Raw genomic sequence first — 25,722 nt, 5'->3', positions numbered from 1 at the left:
TGTCTAGGGATGGTCAGGTCATCCACAGTGGGGCCAGAAGTCCACTGAGATCCAGGATGTTGGGCAATAGCTACATCTCTGACCACAACAGGAATAAGATTAAGTTAAAACACGGGGGGTTAATTCAAGGTACTTCTCAACCCAGCTCTGTTGGTAACACTGTGGTTATGCTTAATCTGTGGGATGCTTGAGTGATTTCAGGCTCTTAATCCAGATGCACAGCTTGCACCCCCTGATGCCCCTGTTGGACAGCAGACTTTCACTTCCCAATCCACTGGTTTCTGTACAAGGGAAATTCCTTGGCAAATAAGCCCAGACAAAACCACCACAGGTCCCCATGGTGGTTAACTGGAGGATCTGGACACTACATGTGTCGTGGTGCACAGGTCAGAGCTAGCCTCAGATGACTACTTGACCTGGTGTTCTTGGAGTTACTGGGTATTAAAATGTCCTTGAACAAGGGTGAATCATTTGGTAACATCTGAAAAATTCCACAGATCTTTTCAGTGCCATGATCTAGGCTATAATGTTGAGATTGGCTATTGCACAGTACAGAGACTCCAAGAAAGCAAAGCTGGAAGGCACTCGGAAGGTCACCTACACTGCAGATATCCCACCTGCCAGCCCAGAGGACAAATCCACCCCCCAGCACAAGTCCATCCACTTTCTCCAGCTCACAGGAGACTCTTGGGACTACAGGTACAGGTCAGCTGTTACTTTCTCTGTTTACTTCTCATATATGATATAGGTGCCTCAGGAGCCCCGTTTCAAATTCAGTTCTCCAGATCCTTAGAGAACACAGCACTCAAGACAGTGCTAGTTACTCTTCATGAAATTTTGTCTGGGGTCCTTCCCAGGGCCAGTGTGAAGGGGAGGAGGAAATAAGCCCATAGCTCTATCCTCATTATCATTGCCTAGGGAGGAAAAACTTGACCCCAAAGTGACTGTGCCATGGCACAGCAAAACTTCATCCCTCTGCCCATCTCTCAGAAACATCATTGGGGTACAAGATTGAGGATGGAGAGGAGAATGGCTGGTGTCCACGTGAATGACCAGCTTCACCCTCACTGTGTATGTGCAGCATTTGCTAGTGACCATTCTGTCTGTGAATCTCCTGTCTGAAGAGAGGGATCTGTTACAAATCTCTGCAGCTATTCGTGGCTTTGCCACTTGCCTCTCTGGCTTCACAAGGAGACCATGAGAGGGACAACAGGGACTGGCAAGTGCAGAGGGAGGGCAAGATGCCCATCACACAGGCACCACAAAGCCACTTCTGTCCCCAGGAGGACATCAGTCTGATGTGCTTGTTCTGCAAGTTCAACAGCCTGGACACTCCAATTTCCTCCTGCTACCACGTGGTTTGGTGGGCAAACATAAATAGTGCCAGGGCTACTGTAATTAACTGGGGAGCCACTGGCATCTCTGGAATGTAAGCCCTGTGCTGCAGCTCCAGGACACTGAAGACAAGCCCAGAGCAAACACAGCCACTGCACTCTGTGAGTGCAGGGGACTCGTTTTACCACCTCCCTAGTAAAATGCCCAAACATCCTTTACAGGGCTACAGAAAAACACCAAGCTCATAAATACACTGGCACTTAGCTCCTTTGCACACAAACAAGGGAAGAGTTAGAGGCTGAGGTCAGTTTGTGGTACAACCCATAACATTTTTGTTTGTACACAGAGCCTGTGTGACACTTGGCAGTTAGGAGTCAGGGCTTTTATGTTCCCTCCTTGCCCCATTAACACCACCCAGTGGGGGATGCAGAATGGGATGTGGTGGTTGGAAGTCTCCATCCCCAGGGCTGATTTTCCTCAGCACTTCATGGAAATCGTTGCAGGTCTTTCCTGTGCTGTTTCAATGCCATATACTCATAGAATCACAGGATCAGTTTGGTTCATAAAGACCTTTAAGATCATCAAGCCCAGCCATTAACCCAACATTACCATGTCCACCACGAAACCATGTCCCTGAGCACCTCATCTACATGTCTTTTAAATCCCTCCAGGGACAGTGACCCCACCACTTCACTGGGCAGCCTGTTCCAGGGCTTCACAATCCTTTAGGTGAAGAAATTTTTCCTAATATCCAACCTAAACCTCCCCTGGTGCAACTTGAGGCCATTTCCGTTTGTCCCATCACTTGTTACTTGGGAGAAGAGACTGACCCCCACTTCTCTACAACCCCCTTTCAGGGATTTGTAGAGGATGATAAGGTCTCCTCCCCTAAGTCTCCTTTTCTCCAGGCTGAACAACCCCAGTTCCCTCAGCTGCTCCTCATAAGACTTGAGCTTTAGGCCCTTCCCCAGCCTCATTGGCCTTCTTTGGACATGCTCCAGAACCTCAGTGTCTTTCTTGCAGTGAAGGGCCCAAAACTGAACTGAGTACTCCAGGTGCAGTCTCACCAGTGCTGAGCACAGGCCCATAATCATTTCCTTGCTGCTGCTGGGCACACTATTTCTGATACAGACCTTCTTGGCCACCTGGACATGCTGCTGGCTCATGTTCAGCCAGCTGTCCACCAGCACCCCCAGGTCCTTTTCCTCCAGGCAGTTTCCAGCCACTCCTCCCGAAGCTGGTAGAGTTGCCTGGGGTTGCTGTGACCCAAGTGGAAGACCCAGCACTTGGCCTTGTTGAATCTCATACAATTGACTTCAGCCCATCAATCCAGCCTGTCCAGAACCCTCTGAAAAGCCTTCCTACCCTTGGGTGGATCCTATCTGGACCTACAGACTTCTGTGCATCTAAGTGGAGCAGCAGGTCATAGACTACTTCCCCTTGGATTGTGGGGGCTTCATTCTGCTCCCTGACCCTGTCTTCCAGTTCAGGGGGCTGGTTACCTGAAGAACAACTCATCTTACTATTGAAGACTGAGGCAAAGAAGGCATTAAGTACCTCAGACTTTTCCTCATCCTTGGTCGCTGTTTCTCCCTGCATCAAATAAAGGACAGAAATTCTCCTTAGCCCTCCTCTTGTTGAGCCTTCAGGACTGCCTCCCAACGACTTTGTCAACCAGGTTCTTAAGCAGGTCAAAGTCTGCTCTCCAGAAATCCAAGGTATCAGTTTTTTTCTCCTCACTCTTCTGAGAGGTGAGAACTCAATCATTTTGTGATCAGTCTGCCCAAGATGGTCTCCAACCACCACATCCCCCACAAGTCCTTCTCTGTTTCCAAACACCAGGTCCAGTGAAGCACCTTTCCTAGCTGGCTCACTCACCAGCTGTATGAGGAAGATATCTTCCACAGAGCTCAGGAACATCTTGGACTGTTTCTTCTCTGCTGTATTGCATTTTAAGCAGATATCTGGTAAGCTGAAGTGCCCCCATGAGAACAAGGGCTAGCGACTGCAAGACTTTTCCAGCTGCTTGTAGAAAATTTCATCTACCTCTTCATCCTGGTTGGGTGGTCTACAACAGACTCCTACCATGATATCAAGGTTTGTTGGCCTTCCCTCCGATTCTTACCCCTAAGCACTCAACCCTATCATCACCATCATTCATCTCCAGACAGTCAAGACCCCCCCCCCAACATAGATGGTTACCCCATATTCATAAAAAGACACAAGAGACACATCCGCAGGGTACAAAATGTTATCACTGTGCTTTCCTGCCTGATTATTTATTAATAGTAGACCATGATCCTTTGTTAAATGCTGATGGAACCAAAATGACAATTCATGACTATAAAGGGTATTAAATATTACAACAAGGGTTTTACTTTGAATACTTCAGAGCAGATGGGTTAAGTCCTTTTTTGTCTTTGTTTCTTTACTTGGTAAATAAGACCCCACGGTACTCACAAGGATGCTGTAGGAACTTTGTTTAAATTATCATTAAGCCTTGCTTTAAAGTATGAGACTTTCTGGAAGAGAAGTGGTGTTTATACTGTTATTCTAACCAGATTTCTCAGTTTCTTTCAGAATTGCCCGTGTCACCCCTAATGCATGCAGCAAGACTGACGTTCTGAATTTACGTGGTATGAACCGATAAGCAGATCCTGCTTCACTTCACTGCCAAAATTCCTATCAGTAGTAAAGCTGCCTACATATTCTTACCTCATGCAATCCTATTTAGCTGCAGCAGCACTTACTGAATGCTACAGCTCATGATTTTTTATTTAAATGCTATGACACTGGAGGGTCATAGAGCATGAACCTCTGCTATGAGGGGACTCATGACTATCGATCACTATTTGTCTCCATTACTACTACTTCACTGCTTCTTCCAGTACTTCATATCTCTGACATTCCTAATGCCTTGAATATACCTTTTAAACACTTGATACCTATTTCTTACAATAGTCTTTGTCCTGCAGCTTCCCCTATCTCCTTCCCTGGTCTATTTGCAGAAAGCAATAGCATGTCCCCTTTCCACCTGTGCTCTGCAGTTTTTTAGCCTCTTATTTGAAGAGTCTCTCTGGCTCCTGAATACACTAATAGCTCCTTGGGGCTGAATTCATCTTTCCTGAGCTAAGGAGTTCTGAGCACACGTTTCTAGATAAGCTGCAACCAAAGCCCTGTCCACTCTCATGAATTCTTCCCTGTCTCTACAAGACCTACTTTACCTTGTCCAGTAATGACCTTTGCCTTTTCCCCATCTGCTCAGCACTGTCCTACAAACATCTGCTAAGACACCATCAGTTTCCAGAGTGTGAGTTTATAGCACAAAGTCCTGATATTGATCCAAACATACTGCAATAGGCCTTTGAAATTAATAGTCCCAAGTCAGTAGAAAAAAAATCCCAGGTTTTTGAGGCCAACCAGCTCCTCCTTCGAAGACATTCTGATCCCAGTCTACATAGTGGAAATTCAAAGAAGACAAGACCTAAAACTGGACCCTGAGGAGGTTCACCACTGTCTGCCTTCTAGCTTGTTATTCCCTTTCCTAGAAACTTCACCATTATCTCTCTGCTGGCCAGTTCCTGACTCACTTTGCAATGTTTATTAATCTCTACCCTTTTTCACTTTAGCAGTGACTTTCAGTACAGTATTACAACAACTGTTTGCTGAAGTACAGATAGATGAGATCTATTTAATTGTTTGTCTAAGGGGAAAAAAAATCACCTGCTTTTTAAAAGGAAAATATCAATTTAGTCTGTTGGCTCTCCTCCAGCTCATAGTGTGGTTTTGATGTAGTTATTCATTTGATTATGCACAGAGACATCCTTCCTACCCTCACCCCTACTCTCAGCCTCTGACTTAAAATCCCACTGATCTTCCACTTCTCAGCCACACTGCTGGTTCCTTTCGTGCTCTAAATTTGTTTTTTTATAGCTCACTTTATGATTTAGCTTCTATTTTGACTTCTGCTAACCCAGAGTGATTCAATTCACATTCACTTGACTCACAGACACAAACTCAGAGGAAACAGGTCATGCTACAACTTGTATACGGAGAGGGTATACAAGAAAGGGCCCTGGTACTGGTGATGTTCTGTGTGAAACATTGCCTGTGCCATCTGCTGGGGCATTTCAGTCAATAAAAACATTTGTAAAAAATCCCCAGAAAGAATTTTGTCCCTCTTACCTTCAATTTTTCTATCTTGTCCCTGTCTGAGAGAAGGAAGAGAGGTTTAATACAAGAAATCTTTTAACACAGCTTTTCCTGTCCCAGAAATGAGATTTACTGCATGTTCCACTCTATGGGGCTGCATTTTGTGTCCATCTAGACAGAAACAAGCTTGTGCAAGATGCAGCTGTGAAGTTCTGTATTAGGAGCCTGCTGGGCAAGGATTAATTTGGGTTGTCATTAAGCTTCCAAGTGGAGCACAAGACACAGGTGTTCACTTCAAATCCTTGAGCGTACGAGGACCTGGGTAGCCAAGGAAAAGCCTCCCACTCGGTGCTGTCACCAGTGGATCCACAGAAATCCCAGAGCTGAACCACTCTCAGGGGTGTGAGGGAGCAGGAAGCAGGCTGCTCCTCAAAACCAAAGTGCAGTCCTCTTTGGGGCAGAACACAAAAGCCTTTCAGCAACATCTAACAGCACAACACATCCTTTTGGAAGAGGAAAAACAGCACAAAAAATCAACAGAAATTTCCCAGTCACTTTAGCTGGAAGAAGGCAATGATTTTCTGTTGGAACTGGAGCCAAGAGTCCAGAGTCTTCAGAAAATGCTATAGAGTATATAAGGAGTAAGTAAGGAGTGGATCAGCATTTTGGTCCTTTTCTGATCCATCTCCAGCAGCACAATGACACTTGGCAGACCTAGAATATCCATTATGTTTTTTTTCCAGAGATGAGGCATCTATTTTCCTAATCACCAGGAACAGGAAGAGAAAGAAATTGTTGTTATCTCACCATACAGGAGCTACCAAGAACCTTCTACAAATCCCCTGGTATTGGTGGAGAAGGAACAGAAATGTGACTTTAATGGCATACTTTAGCAGTCCCTTTGTTATGTCACTGCATGGCATGATGAACATTCACACTTTACCAAGAACAGAGGTTCCCCAGGTCAAATAAATGACAGCCCTATGCCATCAGTCAAACCAGGGGAACAGATATGTTGCAATAAATTAAATTCTGTTTAGATATTAGGGGGAAAAAAAAAAAATCAGTGTGATAGTGACCAAACTGGAACAGTTGCCTAGAGGACCTGTGGAATGTCCACCTTAGGAGATACTCAAAACTCAGCTGTATGAGGGCTTGAACAACCTGTTCTAACTTCAAACTGGACCTAACTTCGAAGTAGGTCGTGCTCTGAGTAGGAGGTTGGACCAGATGATTTCCTTAGGACCCAAACTAGTCTACAGATCTAAAAAAGCAAAGTCATCTTTTAAGTTAAAATGCTGAATATTGACTTCTTTTCTAGGAGGGAAGTGAGATTTGAAGATAAAAGGAAAAATAAGCCAAAAACTTTACAAAAGAGCATAAGTACACACCATATGTAAGTATACATGCATATATACATCTACACTTCTCTTTCCTGAAAACTTTTGTGCCAGACCTGAAATGGGATCTTTGTCCTTTACACTGCTCAACAAATGATGTATTTCTGAAGTCAGACAAAAGCACAGAGTCTAATTAGCACTTGAATTAAAATACAGATAAACATGAACTAGAGACAGGAAGCTATATTCAACTCCAATCTTCTGGAAAGGATCACACAGAAGACAATCACCTAGGAGAGACACAATCCTCCTACTCCCTTTAAGCAGCAGCTTCCACTGCAAATGGAAGTTGAAAATCCACAGGGCTATTTGCACAGCCCAGTGACAGGAGGACTGTCAGAATAGGTTAATGCGAGATCCAGTACTAGACAGCAGTTAAAAACGGGTGTTTGAGGACTATGAGTTTGGTTTTAATGACCAGAAAGGATGTTATCACCCAACATTATCACAGGCCTAGATGTAATCAGACTGCAGCCAAATAAGCTGTCTACAGACAGCAGACCTTCAACTGGTATTTTGTGCAGGCAGTGAAAATCCCTCAACGAAAAAACTCTGAGAGAGTAGCAGAGCTGTCAAACCTTGACTATTTCTACTCATCATCAAGTTGCAGGAGAGCTTCCAGCCTCCCACTGCAGTGACATGTTCTTGGGTCAGTCACAGATATTCCCAGTGCATCCTTGATGGGCAGGTTTTCTCTGCCAACAGCTCAAACAGTCTTGGGGGGCTAGAAAAGAGATGTGGCCCACGCATATATCTGACAGATAAGTCCTTCAGATGTCTGGAAAGATATACCAGAACTCACAGAAAAGCTGAGATAACACTGGACTGGCTTTCCTCTTGATCTTTCACCAGCATTTCAGAAAAAAAATGGTTCTTCTGGGGACTTTTTTATCTTTCTTTTTTCTTTATACACATGAATAAGCATTTCTTCAGTGGCAATTACCATTATACTTGGACGTCCAACAACAATCACAGATCAAATAAATGGATATTAGAACTCACCAAATGTGGAGTAGGAAAAAAAAGTAATCTCCAAGACTTATTGCATTCCTCTATCTTCCACACTAAGCTCCATTGGCTTTTCAATTTGCTGTCATATCAAAAGAAAGCTCATGATTCATTTCCTGGCCACTGTCAACAGATAACTAGCTCTTTTCCAGCCCCACAGTTTCTGGTATACTTCTCCACCACTGAATATACATTGGGTTAAGAAAATGCCAACTGGGGAAAGTGTAATGAATCAGAACATCACACGAGAAATGCACACTCATACTAGTTCAGTTCCCAGATGCACAGCAGAAAAGTGTCTCTCTTTACCTGGAATCTCATCAGTCCCCCCACTGGTGTGTTTGAACCGATCTCCTTCCACATGGACGTTTGGACACAGGACATCTGAAAAAGAAACAGTATAAAATCACCACAAGTCAACACCTTGTTTTGAAAGCTATAGAACTATCAAAGGCTGACCTCCTGGGTTTTGTCCACCATGGTCTCACAGCAATAATTCTGTTCCCAGTTCAAGTACATCCTAAATACCCTTCCTCCATCCTGTCCCCAAACCACCTGCTGAGCAAGACATCCAAAACTATGTCTGCTTTTGAGGCACTTTTTCTGACTGGCCAGTTAAGAAGCTAACCAAAATAGATGACCCGAGTCCTTCTCTCAGCTAGGACATCACTGGGCTTTTATCTTCCATCAATCTGTAAATGTGTGAATCACAAAAAATTCAGAAAATATAGGCTATGATTCTACACTCCAATTGGTTGGAAGGGAAGTTCTGAAGGCCCAGCTGACACTGGGTGCTGCCCAAACTTTTCAAAAAGGACAATTTATACTCAGAAAAAACTCAGACCTAAAGTGCTAAGCCAGGAAAGGGAATCCAGAGCATAGAACAATGAAGGTCCCATCACAGACCAATGCTGGAGACCAGAAGTGAAGCTCACTCTCCTATATCTTACTGTATTACCTGTGACTTTCCTGTTAACACTCCTCCAGAACCATGACTAATTATCTCTGCTCCTTGAGGTTGCTCAAGCAGAAAGCCGAGTTAAATATGACTCAGACTTTTAAGAATATCCACCCCCTACACACCATTCTCAGAAGAAGTTATGAAAACACCCAGCCGTTGTCAACCATTTCTCATGCTCCCAATTAGTGTCAACACAAGCCCAAGCAGAGTTCTCTGCAGAGAGCTGTCTGCCTGTCCACCTCTTTCCTGACATATCTTTGAAGCCACATTTATTTATGTTTTGTTTCCCCAGATCAATAGGTAATTGCACACTTGTAAACAACAGGGACAGGTAGCTCAAGGAAATCAGCTTCATAAAAACATAAAAATGATGCCTTGACTTTTCACTGCTTGCACGAGCCCACGTTTATGTCCTTTCTCTGACTGAAAGAACAACTAGGTGAGGACAGCCAAGTCCCTTTACTTCATTCTCCCAGTTGCAGATATGATAATACAAATATCCTCTGCAGTTTCAGGAGTCATCTTGATGCATCTGGTGTTTAGCATCAACTCCACCTGGTGTTTAGTAAATAATTCCTTCAGCATCATTAACTGTTGTGCTTGTAAAGGAGCAGCCAGGGCCAACTGCTCCCTAAGGGATGGGGAGCCACCAGCAGAAGGTGACTCAAGCCCAGGCAATGCCCTCCCCAGTGGGGCACAATCTCACAGGGCTCTCTGAAGACCTTCTACAGCAGCTCTACCTGTAACTGTGAAGCTGCATCCAAAATCATGAGATAAAAATGACTTTTCTGAGAACACTGCCAGCAAGCCCTGTATCTCTCCTCCTGCTTCCTGACTCTCAATAAAAAATCCAATATTCCACAATGTTTGGTTAAGCCTAGCAATGAAATCAGATGGTTTTCCTGCTTTATTGTGCTAATGAATGTAAGGTCCAGATTATCGGCTGCAGATGAGGCACTCTCAGCTCAGTGGAAAGAGAGGGGACTGTAAAAGCCATTGCCAGAAGCCCCAGCAGCCAACTGAGCAATCAAAAGCAGTCAAAGACATTCAGTCATCCTTTTGCTGCAGCAGTGGGGGAGGCCAGAGACTGATTAGTCATGCAAGTGTGTGTTTCCAGGACTTTTCAGATTTTCTTTGGACCACCTTTAGGGATGCTGCTTCAATAGATAAAATTCAGAGGAGTCATTCCTTCTTTTCACCATGCCAGGAACCAGTACTGAGTGACTGACTGATGCACAGGGTGACTTTGTGTAAATTTTAGGCGGAGGTCTCTTTGCTCCCTGGTGCCTGTTGGTTTGAAAGCCAAGATACTTCACTCAACCCTGCTCATGTCTTAACACTAGACAGGTGAAACCCTGGGGCAGTTTCCCCTCCATCAGAGGTCTGCACAACTTCCCAGCACCATAGGGAAGCTCTCCTCTGCTAGGTGAGCTTTACAAGTTGAAAAATTTCAAAACCATTAAGATTTGCAAGAACCAAAGTGAGGCCACCTCTATTCCCATTCAGAACTAAGCTGTACTGACAAAAAGTTTGCTTGGAAGCATCAGAAGCTTTGTGCAGATGTTATACTGCTCCTTATAAAATCCTTTAAATTTTGGCTTTGCTAACAACAGATGTTCTTTTGGTTCCAGGCACCAAGTGAGTGCAGTAAACTGCACTTCTGAGCCCCAGCCTCAGAACTGGAAGACATATGGCTGTGCAGTAAAATAAGGAACATAAGAAATCAAAACAAGCAAAATTTCCCCAAATAAAGAGTAAACAAATGGAAGCAGGAATAAAATCACAAAAATGCCATTCACCTCTGCTGCCCAGGAGTCCTGACAGATACACAGGGAAGAATAAAACATCTCAGACACAGCAGTGTACCTCCTCATGCAACAAGGAGTTGATGTCTGAACTATAGATGTATAAATTATCACTCCAGTCTTTCATGACATCACACCCCCTCCACCAGGTCCAGTTAGAAAGAACAGAGAATTACAAGCTAGAAAAATCCTCCTGGTTTTAGCTTCTGTGTTAGAACCAGGACTATACAGACTGGTTCCAGACTTGGAACCAAATTCAAGTGCTTGGCCTTGGTGTTGAACTGTCTTGCTCAAAAAAAAAAAAGCCAAACATAAACAAAACCAGGATTGTCAGTGTTAATAATATTATTATCTTCTTCCAGCTCTGTCCCCTAAACCCCTTATTACCTCTAAAGAATCGTGGCTTCACTTTGGCCTTCTTTTCACAAATGTCCTGTGCTCCTTGTGGTTTCTCCCTGCCTCTCTGCATCTGAGACATGAGCATAAATAGTCCACACAGGGAAAGACAATGGTTGCATTGCTCATTTTCCAGCTACAGAATAACTCACAGAGGCACAAGAGAGGTTAGTGCTTTGCCATCCAAGCCAGCAGACACGGCTACTTGTGTCCAAAGGAGCGGTGTGCCAGACTGACAGCACATCAACCAGCCCCAACCAGTCATCAGGGTTCCCTGCCACACCCATAGGTGCATTGATAGGAAAGGCAAGAGCAAAGCTGTTCCTCTCCTGGGGAGCCTTTCCATGACATCCCTGCCACAGGCAAACACCTTCACATCAGTGTTTATGCCTGTTCCTTCTGCTGCTGCTAAATCAAACTTTAAGCAAATGTTCACAGTGATTGGAGGATTTGCAGAAATGAGCATCCACTGCAAGTGGCAGAAAAAGCAATAAATTCTGCACAGCAGCTACATCTCTACTGATCTGTCAACATTCACAGGCTTAAAAAAGAGAAGATACAACTGACTGACCTGAGCTTTCAGACACTGGTCCTTCTTGCATCCTCCCTGGCCATTTTATTCAAAACTATGTGAGCCTGCAGTGGATTTTAAATACATATTGTTTAAAACTCCCTTATTTAAATATTGTTTAAAACTTCCTAGTTCTCAACTTCATATATTATTCTGATAGTCCTTTGCTTTATGCACAAATTTCCTCAGCCACCATTTCTCATTTATATCCATGTGGTTCATGGAAATTTTTCCTAGCACCAGACCTGCTGTATTTTCCTTTTGCAGTTGCACTGGAAATGATGACTTTCCACTGACACCTGCTACAGGAGATCACTCAGCTCTTAATCCACTGTAGAGTGTGACTTTTTAATGCAAATGGCATTCAGTATGGAATAACAATGCCCAAGAACAAATGTGCTATAGCTAGGTAGTTACCATATCAACCAAACTGTAACTTTCCCCAGGAAGAAATCAGTTTTGTTAGAGATGACCTCTTTCTCCTAAAATTATAAACCTTGAACAGGGACACGTAATAATTCCCATTCTGTGGTGCTGTATTCACTACCTTCAACATTTTTATTCTTTAGTGAGAGGGATCAGGAAACTGGTTTATAGATATACATATGAATAATTTTTAATCTTTTATACATGATACATTATCATAATTTCAAAGTGCCATAATTACTGTTGTAGCTGGAAGCTCTATGTATGTAAGTTTGCAGATGACACTAAGCTGAGTGGTGTGGTTAGCATGTCTGAGAGAAGAGATGCCATCCAGAAAGACCTGGACAAGCTTGGGAAGTGGGCCCAAATGAACTCCATGAGGTTCAACAAGGCCAAGTTCAAGGTCCTGCACTTGGAAGGCAGGCAACTCTCAGTATCAGTACAGGCTGGGGGATGATGGGTCTGAGAGCAGCCCTGCGTGGAAGGACTTGGGGTACTGCTGGATGAAAAGCTGGACATGAGTCAACAATGTGTGCTCACAGCCCAGAAAGCCAATTATATTCTGGGCTACATCAAAAGAATAACCATTTGATTCTTGTAACCTCCTTTTCCACTCCGTTCTCAAAGACATCCAGATTTTGCAGATCCCACATCAGAGAGAATCCAGCTCAGCCTCACATAAGTCTCACTCAAGGACAACAGTTTTCTACCTGCACCACTCCTGGGGTGATCTTTACAGGCAACCACAGGCACATAGAACTGACCAGAGATGAGAGTGTCACTTCCAGGACTCCATTTTTCCACCCTGATCCCTTGCTCCAACTTACAGGGTCCTCTGTAACAGAGGGGCATTTGATAAGATGTCTGCTGTGGAAGCTGCTTAAATACAAACGAGTAGCAACAGAAAATATGGGGAAAAATTATTTTAGTTGAGGTAAGCACTCATCTCCAAAAAAAATGGGATACTGTGTATCTTTCAAGGAGGCATCCAATCATTTCCAAGCACTGAGGACATTGCATATGGAAAATGTATCCTGATGCTTTCAGAAGGTGCCTGCACATCTCACTGTGACTGTGTGCCTGGTAGAGTATCCTTGGGTTTGATGAGAGCAGATAGGACTGCCATTCACAGGTTTTGCTTTTGCATTGAAAGACTACTCTGCCTAGATTGCCTTTACAGTCAAAAAGGAGAAACAGCCTCCACTGAGTGGTGAGTTAAAGAAAAACATAGACAGAAACACTTAAAATTACCCCAAAGGGCTTATTTCTCCAGCATGGATACACTCTCAGGAGATGCCCATAGTCACAGTCAGACTGGGACTGAACTACCTGAACTATCTGAGCATCCTTTACAGCTGTCTTGAACACCAGTTTTAGGATGGGATGTACCACCCTCTCTTCTTCGCAATGAAAACTGAACAGAACTTGAGTCTTTCTTTTGCAACAGATGCTTTCCTTCAAAGCCAGTAACGTTAAATGAGGCAATTCCCATCATAAATGCTCTGAAGAACCTGAAGGATATGGGTCTGCTGTCCTGCTTCATAGAAATCCTCTCTGAAATCCTCCTCTGAATCCTGCTCAGCACTGAACAAGTTTGTTTGGTTTGTATAAACTTCTTGCTGAAGGAAGCACACTGTAGTTTTCTGAAAGTGATCCAACTGCAGATAACACCCTTTTCTGCAAGAAGATCACACTGAGATCTGTTTGATGATAATGAGTCATTTAAGCCCCACTTCTCCATATCATCCTTTAGAATAGTCCGTGTGAAAAAATCCCAAAGCTGTCAAATATTTTAAAATTCAAAGAGACAGTGTGTCTTCCAGAGTACAAGCACAGTGAGAGACACGTCAGAAGAGCATGTCAGCTCGGGAACTTTCACCAGCATTAAATTAACATTAATAATATATTGTCATGAAACTGTAATAATAAGGCTGAGAGTTTGGACAAGAACAACGTGAATGATCTGATAGTTTAAGTCTCTTTGCTTCCAAACCATTTCAAAAGAAAGTCAAGGAAAGGGATAGAAAAAAGGGAAAAGAGAGAGATAAAAGAGCAGAGAGAAAGAGGCAAGGGGTGGGTGGAGAGAGAGAAGGGAGGGAGGGGATAGAAAAACTGAAGGGAGAGCACGGAGAGAAGTTAAGAGAGGAAAAGGAAAAGTGGAAAAGGGAAGACAAAGAGAAAACCAAAGGGAAAAGGGTTAGTCTGGCACACCAGGACTCATTTAGGGTCTGTAAACACACAAACAGCTAAAGGATTTTGCACTGCAGTGGGCTATTAAACCTGCCAAACTCTCCCTTGAAACTGAAGAGAGACAAATCTAAATCATAGGCAGGATTTTTCTCTCTAACTTCTGTGAGGAGGACATGAGGCTCCATTTCTATTTGTGCCACTGAAACAGCATTATTATTGGAAGAACAGCCTTCTCTATAAATCCAGTCAGGGTAGCTGTTTCCTAAAACACCCTTTTGGAGGCAACTCCCTCACTTGGAAAGTTTGGATAAAGTCACAGCATCATGTCTCTTGTAGAAAACCCTGGCCAGGAATGGTGGGATCCTGCTGCCCCACAGGGTTTTTTATTGAGAAACCTTCCCTGTAAAGTGCTAAATACAAACCCCAGCTGCCAGCACTCTATCCTTTTGCCCTTAGGACTCTGCTGAAACAGTTTCTTCATTTTCATTTTTATTCTTTCAAGAATAAGTAAGCCCTGAGCTGCCAAGGGCTCCTCCAGGGACTTGTGTATAATGAATGCTGAACACGTGTAGCTGTCAAGTTACACAAGAATAAAGTAGAGAGGTGAGAATAGAAACACAGGAAGGTTAAAGCAAATATTATTTATTACCATGTTTCTATTTTTTTTTTTCCAAAATGAGAATTTTAGGATTCCAGAATCTCAACAGCACCTAGTGCATAGCCAAAGATTCAGCTATTCTCTGCATCTCCATCATTATTCCAGTTCTGCAACAGAAAGTCCCCACTTTCTCTCAAAAAGCATGATATTCCTAACCTGAACATCAGTTGTTTCTTCCCCTGACAGCAATCTTTAGCCCACCAGAAATCCTATCCATAGATAAGGAAACAGTCTCACAAATTCAGGCCTCATTAAAACAGGTCTCCCAAAAATTTAGGCCACACTTCAAAATATTTGCAGGGGATGACTATTCCTCGGCCACTGTCCAAAGGTAACTCTGAATCTTGTTTGTTTTTCAGATTTAAACAATAATAACCTTGCAAGAAAAAGATATTTGATGCTTTGAGGGAGGGGACACCAGCATAGGAGCAGGCTGCATTTTTTCTGTAGTTAATAGTGCAATTTTTTCTACATTGAAATAAATTTTCCCATTGAACCCTACCCTTAAAGGGAAAGGGCCTGGTGAGAATTTTTTTATTAAAGTTAAGAAGATTTCATGAAAGCAGTTTCTCAGAGGAGCACTCCCAGACCCCATCAGCTCTGCTCTTCACTCAGATGGTTCCCCCAGCACACTTAACTCCCTGCAGTCAGCTGATGACAAAAGTGACTCCTATATTTAGCACTACCTTTATTTATTTATTTTTCTTTTATAAAACATGGACCATTATGAAGTCTCAACTTGTTTGGTTTTTTTTTTCCTCCCCACTCTTTCAAAAATACATCTTCTTTTAGAAGAATACCTCCACTCTCTGCCCATATTCAGTGCTTTGTGCAAATGTTCATTGTCAGATATTTTTTGCCAGCAAATGAACCAATCCTTAAAGTGCCACCCACCCTTGGAAACAATTTCATAAGGAAAAAAAAAATGGCATATTTTTCAACTACAGTGGTGGCACTGACAGTATAATGATACTGCAATTGCTTCTGTGCTAACATTATAATTTCTAGCAAGGTGTAGGTAAAACAGAGAGAGCATCAGAACAATTATATGATTCCACCTGGCAATTTAATGCCTCATGCAATTCTCACTTTGTTTCTGAAATGACACTTTGAAGCCTGAAGTCCAGCAGTGCCAGGAAAATCACCTGCTCGTGGTCTCTGCAGCCAAGGTGGATTCTGCCTTTTTCCCTTGAAATAATTCCTGCATTTTCTGCTAAAACATTACTCTCAAACACTGAAGTGCCCTCCAGATTTCCTTGGCTGCTGAGCAGGTCCCAGGTGAGTGCAATGGGAGTGGATTTACCTTCATTTGGAGGGCTCCCTCCCCCATTACCAGCACAGCAGACAGAAAATGTGGTTCTTTGAGGAACCACACATTCAGTGCCCAGCACTGTTCAGTAGCTGTTATATTCCACACAGAGGACAAGCCAAGCTACTACTAGGTATTATGCCCCAGAGACCATTCATGCAACACTCATGTAAGGTCCTAAGCAAGAGGGTCATCTTCTTTGGCTCTTTCTAAAGGAATGGAGAAGCAAGGCTCTTTCAGAGAACAATTCAGAGCAGAAACCCAGTTTAGATGCCCTGATTTACCCCTGGAAAAGCCCCTCTCTTCCTAGGGGTTACAGGCAACCTAAGGACACATGGTTCCCCACTTAGACAAAGGCACCACAGTTAGACCCATCCAGTTAAAACAGACACAGCTGGGTGCACTCCTGGGCACCGAGGCCAAGGCATGCTCAAGCCCATGTCCGTACTAGCAAATGGTCTTAGCCCCCAAAACAGGGTGATCAGGAACACTCCTTGGCACATTATAAGCACCCACCTGGGCCCTAGAAATGTTCCAACAAAGTGTTAGCTTGCCTGGGCCAAAATATGCCAGACACGGGGGCAGCTGAGTGTATCACATCACCCCAGAGTGCTTCTGGCCACATTTACAGTTCCTACCTTAGATTTATAATCCATAAATATCACCCTTAGCTAAGAGCTCTGTAATAAAGATCAAAAGAGGCCTCTTGGGCAAAAATGCTAAATTCATTTTATGGTCACAGGTCACCAAGTTTTAAATGCCTTCAGTTCAAACGAGGAAGTGGGAAAGGGGCTGGGTGCACGGCCAAGAAATGTTGTATCCTATTGCAGCAGGGACAGAGGACATGCAGGGAGTTCTGGCATTTGCAAGACACTTGAAGAAGTCCTTTTGAAGGTAAAAAAAAGAAAAAAACTGTTAAATTCTTTTCCTACGCTTTGCTTCCTGTCCTGCCTCACTTACACAAGAATTGTACACATAAATATGAAAAACATTCTTTTCCTTACAACGTGACAGGCTGTGCTATATATTTTTGCCACCTTCTCATCCTGGATCCAAGCTCTTCTCTCTTCCTTTGCCATCATCCACTGTCTTTTTCATTTCTCATTTCTGTCTGCCCCATGCTCTGGATCTTGATTCCAAAAGGGACCATCCTACTGCAGGACCTCACACCCCAGCAGCACACAGGAAGCAACAGCTACACAACCCCACCAGACAAGGAACACGTCCAACAGCCCTAAGTCCAGGCTGATCCCATACTCTACACCTTAACCCACCTTCAGTTGTCCTTCACATTTTCCCAGAGAAGCTCCTGCATCTTGGTGAGGACTCCTCTTTTCAAGAGCCACCTACACTGCAGGATTCCCTGATAGCCCTTCCCTCCCTAACGCACCCACACAAATGCAAGAAACTCACTGGATGGCTGACAGTGGACACATCTTGTCAAGAGGCCTGATGTAATTAGCACCATTTAAGTGAGCAGCATACAGAATTAATTTGCACATGCTCCCACAGGGATTAAATGGCATTATGGGAACTCTGAATCCCATCAGGCCTCGACACTTCCAAGATAATTTGCTTGTGTCTGCCCCTAAACAAACAGACAGACTGTGTGCCAAGGAGCTGGTCGGCAAACAGCACAAGGCTTTGAGGCCAGCAATTAGCAGCTCCAGCACGTTCCACCCAGGCTCTGAGCTGATCACTGCCCTGGGGCACGAGTCCACCCCTTTCTCTTTGGTTGCCCCATCTTGGGAAAGAGGTGAAGCTTCACTGTGCAAAGTGTGCTTGACTCCAGTGGACCACAGGGTTTCTCCTGAGTGGCCAATCATGGCCTTAGCAGATCAAATGTGATGGAAACACCTTCATGCTGATGGCCTATACAATATTCAACAGGTTGGCAGTGTGGAGTTGAGTTGGAGCACACCCTCCAGAAGCCAGCAGCCACAGTGACAAGCCTTTCTCCAGTGGCTGCTCTATGGGCACAGATGGACCACTCCTAACCCAACTATTGGGCTCCCTGGGACAATTTTAGCTGTGTTTGCTGCCTGCACTTGATGGGCTGGAGAGAGGAGGATGCTGCAAGGCTGAGAAAGTTTCCTGCTTGCCCCTGTGTCCCAGATGAAGAACAAGGATTAAAGGTACTACTCTCTTGGCCGTGGGAAGAAAAAGCTACACCACCTGCCAACGTGAGGTTCCCAGAGGTGTAGAAAGAAGAGATCAGCACATAGTGTCCTCTCTAGGGCTGTCAATGAGGATGAAGAGTCTGTGGATGGCAACAGAAAGCACTCCAGGTAGACTGTCTAATCCACTGACCCTCTCATGGCTGCAGAACTGCCAAGTCACCAAAAATCCCATTGTTCTCTCTCCCCTTCTCACTCATAAAGTTTTACAAAATAAAGCTTTTCTCTTCCTGGATTTTGCACCATTGAACATGAGTCAATCCCAATGCCCACCAATGTACTGAACAAATGGACTTCTGTGCTCCTCGGGAAGAGCTGATCTGAAAGATCTGTGCTTTAGACTCCTTTAAAAACTTCTGTTTTCTAATTAAGAGTGATTAATACTACCTGTGCAAGTGTTGATTGTAGAAGTAGGAGGAAAAGCATTTTGACTCATAGAAACAGATCTCTCTTATCTTTTTTTCCTATGCTATTAAGGGAGTAATATGGAATAGCAATAGCAGCAAAAAAAAAAGCTCCCTCTCTAACAGCAATGGCTGGTTTTAGGAGGGGCTCAAATGCTGTTAAAACGTTCTTGACCCAGGAGAGAAGGTGAGTTTGTTTCATTTGTTTTTTTTTAAAGCAGCAATCCCGTGTTAGTCCTGTAACTGAAACAACTGAGATTAAAAATAAACTCAGTGGGAAGCTCCGGGAGGTTGGCTCTCACTGAATAGGAACATTTCACTATTCCTGCTCTGAAACCCCATCAATCTCACTTGCACACAGCACTCATGAAAGGCACATTTCCCCAGATGAGCCCGACGGAGCAGGGCAGCCACAGATCTGCCAACACCATCAGCTCCCACTGCCAGATGGAGGCACGAGCCAGTCTGTCCATTATCCTCCCCTGTGCCACAGCACAGTGACAAGAGAATAGAGGCTCCTAAGCTGTGCACTCTCAAAATGATGAGGTGCCAAGTTAGGGCTTATAATAATTGATTTTTAAAAAGCAAATCCTGAGAAGACTGAAAATGTTGTTTTACTTGTTAAATTGCTATGAAAACAATGGCTTCACCAGAATAACAATAAGTAGAAATCCAGGTATGGCATTCTGTTACCTCAGAGTGGCTCCAAAAGTGAACTAATTACAAGCAATTGATTGCAAGGTGGTGCCTTTCAGGTGATCAATAAATATACACTAGCTGTATTCAACTTCCAAGAGAAAAATAAAGCTCAAGGACATGTTTGAAACTGACTCTGACTGGCATTATTCTCCTGGTGTAATTAAACAACTGCAAATTGAACAGTACTGTCTTCCACGTGGGTATTTTTGGGGGCTGCTGAAAGAGTGGCTTTGGGCTTTAGCAGGAGTATAATTATATCACAAAGCAAAGTAAGGTCATCTCCATATAAAAACAAGCCTTGACTCAATTAAGAGTTTAATTTTGTTTTGTAAAGAACTGTAACATCACCTTTGCAAAATGGAAGGGGTTTTAAGGTAAAAAAGTGACTTTAGTTGCCTCTTAGAAGAAGCCAGGATAAATCAACCACCTGGCAGAAGGGCCTGGATGGACCTCAGCAAACTCAGTGCCTAACCTGGTTGCAGCCCACATCCTTCCACTACTTGAATTATAGTTTTCATGGCCAAGACACTGAACTGGCCACAGAGAGGTAGAAGGTAGCAGTAGACATGTGCAAGGCCCCACCACCAAGTGGAAAACCCAGTGTGACTCTTCTTTGGCAGTAGAGCTCTTCAGATGAGATCCTTTAAAAGAAAACTATCCCTCTGATAATCTTTACAAGGATAAACCTTGGGGATACCAATGGAAATAGGGTAGGAAATAGTGTCTGATCACCTGCAAACAAGGGCTTGTCCCAGAATGAACCATCACAAGCTGTTGGCTTTCAGAGCTCACTAAATGTTCTGGTTCTGGGTTCCTGTGTGCTACAGAGTTCAGCTGGGAAAAGACTTTATCACTGAAAATGGCTGGAGGATGGCAGAACCAAGCCCAGTGCCTGCTCCTTACCATGCAAAGAGTTAGAGGGGTCTTTGACATCAATGTTTGACAGAAACATAGAATCACTGTGGTTGGAAAGGACCTCTAGGATCATCAAGTCCAACCTTCATCCCAACATCTCCCTAACCACTAGACCACAGCCTCAAGTGCTACATCTACTCATTTTTGAACCCCTCCAGGGATGACAACTCCACCACCTCCCTGGGGAGCATGTTCCAGTGTCTAACAGATGTTTAAAACATCTCTACAGATGCAAAGACCTTTAAGGGGCTATCTGGGATCCTTTCAAAAAAGGCAGGCTGAAGGCATTGTCTTTAATTCTGACTTACGTTTTGAACTTCTCTGCAATATTCATTTCATCCAAACAGCCTTAGACAGCCTTAAGCATCTGCCAGTTGCCACACATGCCACCAGGCCCACATGTTCTAAGGAGGTGTGCAGGAGATCTGGGCACTTCAATCCCATGGGCACTTGCAGGGATCTCTCCCCTGAAGGCTAAAAGCAGCTGAAAGAAAAGCAGTAAGGTGGGAAATGCTTTGGAGTGCATCTGCCCCTCCTCCCTCTGCCACACCGAGATGCTACAACTGGAGCCTGGAAGGCAAGCATTGGGGGGGTATAAATCAAAGCAGACAGAACCTGAGCTCTGTTCCTCGAGTCAGGTGCAATCCTTCTCTTCCCCTTCCACCCCCTACACAGGTTTCCTGGCAAAAAGTGTCAACTGCTCATTTTTCAGGAGAAAAAAAGAGGTCTGAAATAACGCTTCAGGCAAGACAAGTCTGCAAGAAGGGAGGAGGGAGAGAATCAGCTCAGAGTACACAAAGGAAACAATTCAGGAGACAGAAAGCACACAGGTATTAATCAGCAGCTGCAGCTCTGCCACTTCAGGATGCTGAGGTCTTCATTCCCCACTGAGAGTCTACCTGTGCTGGAAAAGGGCCCATTTGTCAAGCCCTGGGCCATAATACAGGGCTGCCAGACTGTGCAATACACCTCTGCTGTCCTGCTGATGGACCTGGAGTCAAACTGTGGCCTTCTCCTGCTACTCTGCCAGCAACACCGCCCAGACATGCCAGGAAGAGTTAATGCTGGAGAAGTTTCAGCTTCCCAGCCACCAAAGGAACACCACAAGGTGAGAATCAGTGCTTCCAGAGGACCTGCAAAATCAGTGCAATTGTCCCTGTCCTCCCAGCTCCTCCCTGGGGAGCTGAGCACAGCAGCTCTCTGAAGGGAAACGTGGTTTGCATAGATTTTTAAAAATATGTTAACTAATTGACATTTTAGACTGAAAATAGAAATTTTTCACTTTGAAAAAGTATAAAATGGAAATAAGACATTTTAATAATTTAATTTTAATTACTTCAAAACTTTTTTCCAATCTTTTTCCACCACCAAAAACCTATCTACGTTTGCTTCTCCCAGGAAGCTTCAGTCTTGATGAATTAACATTTCCCCTGTGACAGGCATTTAATCCAGAAGTCCCAAACCAATTTTGAGAGGTTTCTTTTCCTACACAATCTAATGTCCCCAAGCCCAAGCACACAGGGGTATACATACAGTGCAGGAGGTGGATAATTTCATCTCCTGCCAGTCAGTTTGGAAAGAGAGATTTGAATCCAATGTTTAAATCAGAACTAAAATGAGAACTGCAGGCAGAAGGACAGTATTGCAGCTCCACAGCCCGTGATGAGTTCTGAAGGACAACTTTCAGCTCACCAAAGGAAGAGCTCTGTAGTGAAGCCCATCTCCAGAAGGTGTCCTTGCAAAATCACTGCATGTTTTAAAGCACTAATATCCACAGCTTTGGTGGTTTGGGTGTTGTTTTTTTTTTTTTTTTTTTTTTCACTTTGCACATTCTTAATTAATTTTTTATATTTTTTTTGAAGCATCCATGGAACCTGCATCTCAAATTTAGGCCAGGTAATGATTTCTTTTCTTCATTTTGGACTTTTTTTCTCTTTTTCTTCTGCAGAGCACATACTGGAAACTGCTGCATCAAGTGCAGCTAGGTAGCTGTGAAGTGGGGTTTCACAGTCAGCTCTCCATCCTCAGTCTGCATCACCCAACACAGGGACCCACTGTGACAGGATCCTCTTCAGTACAACCCAACTATGTCCTTCCCTGGGCCACCTCCCCTCCACTGGCTCCAGCATGGCACTGGGTGGACACAGTCATGCAGCCTCAGAACCCTCAGAACTGGTCTATGCTTTGTATCACACTAACATGAAGATGTTCTCCTTGCACCAAAGAGCCACACTGAGTTCTCAGTCACTGAGAACTGGGCAAACTCCACTGCTTTAACTCTTTTTTTCTACTATCACACCTATTATCTCAGATATTGCTCCCCTTTTCTGATTTAGCACAGAGGCAGATTATTACTACTATAGTCAATACTTAGAAAAGTAATTCTTGGAGCTCCTTAGATGTTATTTCCTACACTTCATACAGAGAGGGTGAGCATAAAGCAAAACAAAAGCAGGGAGGAGCAGGGACAAAGCTTGGCTGGGATGTCCAAGGGCTCACAAACACCTGGCAAAGGACAGGGCGACCAGCTTGGCTTTTCACCAGGGAACACTACAGAAAGGCACCCCAGCAGCAAGCTCCCTGGGGGCCATTCCCAGTTGCCTGTAAGATCCAGAAGCAGAAGGGAAGCTGTGTGGGTGCTTGCTACAGAGGAGCCAGACAGCTACACAACTCCTGATCAATGCAGAGGTGTTATCTGGGCTGGATCACAGCACCTGTCCCTCAGAGGCTATGGGAAAATGGTATCTCAGCTTCTTCTTACTAGGGCATTCCCCATTCAGTGAGGTTTGGTTTGCAATTATGCATTACCAACGTAGAGAGAAAACTGGAAGATAATGTTGTCAGAGGGACTGCAATGCCCAAGGAAGTTACCAGCTATCTTTGGAAGGCTGGATTCCTCCCCTCTTCAGGAGACACTTGAGCCATAACTGAACGTGGTGAAGGTTTGTGCATGTTTACCTGACCTCGCTTGCAGAAGTGCACCCTTGGGCAGTGGATAGTTTCTGTGCTGACCTAAGGAAGAGATTGCTCCTGGACAAGGACTGAGTTTGTGCTTGCAGGATCCTATCAGGGCACACGCTGGGCTGGGACTCTGTATGTGAAGGAAGAAACAGTGGTGAAATCTGCTGCAAAATCATGGCTAGACGTATTCAACCTTTTCCTTAGTGCTTTCTGAAAAGATTATAAATATACTACATAATTACCATTAGCTAGAGTGGCTGAAAGTGTAAGTTCATTATAAAAATTATGCAGAATACACCCGAGGGGGGGACGCAGAGGTTGTAAAATAGAGCTAAGGAAGTGAATCCATTCCTTAAAAACACTGTTGCTAACTCCAAAGCACACCTCACAAGCCCCAGTGCGAACCAGTTGGCCCTTTGCCACCTTCTGCTTCAGAGCAGTGTAAACGAGCTCTGTCAGGGCTGCAAATCCCTCTGGAGAACAAAGGCCCCTCTGCCAGGACCTGCTGGCACCGACACCATTCCCACGCATCGCCCCGCGGCCCCTCTGGAGAGCAGGGCTGCCCTCTCCACAAAAGCTGCTCTATCTGCCTGCAAAGCTGCTGTCACAAAACCCAGCCCCGAGCCAGCAGAGCCCACCACGAATTCCAGGAGCTTCCCCACGGCAGAGAGCGTGTCCAGCTCCCCACACCTCACACTCCTCTGGCTAAATTCTTTTGCCCTGCCACGGGATTGTCTAAGCGGCTGTGGAAGCCAAAAGGAATGACATAAATGCTGCTGAGGAAAAGTACTGCAAACCAGAGGGTGTTTCTCAGCTCAGAATACAAAACACAACGGCTCTTCTGCAGGCACTGGTAAGAAAAATACTTATTAGTGCTGCAGGTGGAGATAGGCCAATTTGTTGAGTTATTCATTAAAGTGAAATGAAGCTGGATTTACATCAATGTAAATGAGAGCAGAATGTAGCTGGGCGTTGTGTTTTGTGAACACCTGCCTGCTGCTGCTGCTGCTAACAGAGACACAAAGCTGAAAGTGCAGCATAGGAGACCACCAACTAAGCCCTATCCCTAAGGACCAAGGCCTGCCATGAGACAGAAATGTGTCCTGCTACTGCTGCTAACCCCCAAAACTCAATCTGAGGATGCAAAGACATTCAGGTGAACAGATATTCATCTAGACAGGGCTCACACAGCAATATTGGGGAGCAAAGGAAGGAGGCAGGAAAGGCAGCATGCCTCAAGTTCCCCATGTGCAGTAAACAGTGAGAAGCCCTTACATCACATTCTTGGCTTTGGTCATGAGGTTCTAGTACTACTGTATTTCACTGGGGTCCTCATCCCAACAACATCTCGGATTAGACTTCACAGTGCACTGTATGAAAACCTAAATCCATGTAGAGGAAGACACCACGAGGGATGTGATGTACATAAGAACCACTTACAAACCCAAAACCCATGCTGCTAAAGGCAAGATGAGGACAGCATTCAGGACTAGCTGAGGGAACCTCCACTCACATCCCAGATTGTGCAGTAGGGCCCAATGCTTCCACACTCAAACATCCCAACTGCTTCTCAGTGCTCAACACTTCCATACTTCTATGCAAACAAAATCCATGCTTTGGCTAGGAGGGCAAGAAGGCAAAGCCAAACTATTCTCCCCACTCTCATCCACCCAAAACCAGGATGCCACACTCCCACTGTCTATTAGGGAAAGGTTCCTGGCCTGGGACTGTGCTATTCCCTGAACCATGTCTGGCCATTGTTCAGAAAGAACTCATTAGCACAGAGTGAACCCATCCCACCGAGTGTCCCATGGGCTACAGTGGGACAGTGCCAGGGCCAGGCCTGATTACAATGGAGCACAAAGGAGACAAGCACATGTCAAGTCCTTATGTACCACTGGTAGCTTAGGCTTCACTTGGACATTGCCTTAAGCTACTAGTGGTAGCTGTCCTGGCAGACAAGAGGTGACACAGGCAGAATGCCTTCCAGGTGACAGTGACTCCATCCTACAAAGGCATCTGTCCCCTACAGGAGCACTTCTTTGGGCAGGATGTTTTTATATGACATATGGTGTTACAGAGGGAGGAAATTTTTCTATAAGACCATGCAGGACTGAGTCTTTTCAAAGTTAGACTGAATCCACCTTGGATCATTTCTTTCCCAGCCATCCACTAGCCAGTGCATCCTTATCTTCACAGCAGAACTTTAACAGTCTTTGGAGTGACCAGTCTGAAGGCCAGTTCCTCTTGAATTGTTCTGCCACTGCCTCTCTGGGAAGCAGAGAAGTCAGGGGGAGTAAAAGAGACCCAACACTCCTGGTGGGAAAGAGAGCTTGTTCTCTGCAGTGATCAGCA

The 25,722-nt window shown here is 44.5% G+C and overlaps 1 protein-coding gene across 1 annotated transcript in view; it reads right to left on the bottom strand.

Annotated features, from left to right (window-relative positions):
* The window catches only part of LOC103778378 (collagen alpha-1(XXII) chain-like), a gene marked incomplete at its 3' end in the record, with an annotated part of 106,830 nt that overhangs the window by 59,162 nt on the left and 21,946 nt on the right, over positions 1-25,722 (bottom strand). The window contains exon 3 of the mRNA XM_008945960.1: positions 8,205-8,279. Coding sequence (XP_008944208.1) covers positions 8,205-8,279 — 75 coding nt within the window. The remainder of the gene's footprint in view (positions 1-8,204; positions 8,280-25,722) is intronic.

The sequence above is a fragment of the Merops nubicus genome, unplaced genomic scaffold (assembly GCF_000691845.1).
Source record: "Merops nubicus isolate BGI_N331 unplaced genomic scaffold, ASM69184v1 scaffold9928, whole genome shotgun sequence".
NCBI lineage: Eukaryota > Metazoa > Chordata > Aves > Coraciiformes > Meropidae > Merops > Merops nubicus.
The sequence above is the reverse complement of the archived record's forward strand: the minus strand, read 5'-3'. Positions and strand labels throughout refer to the sequence as shown.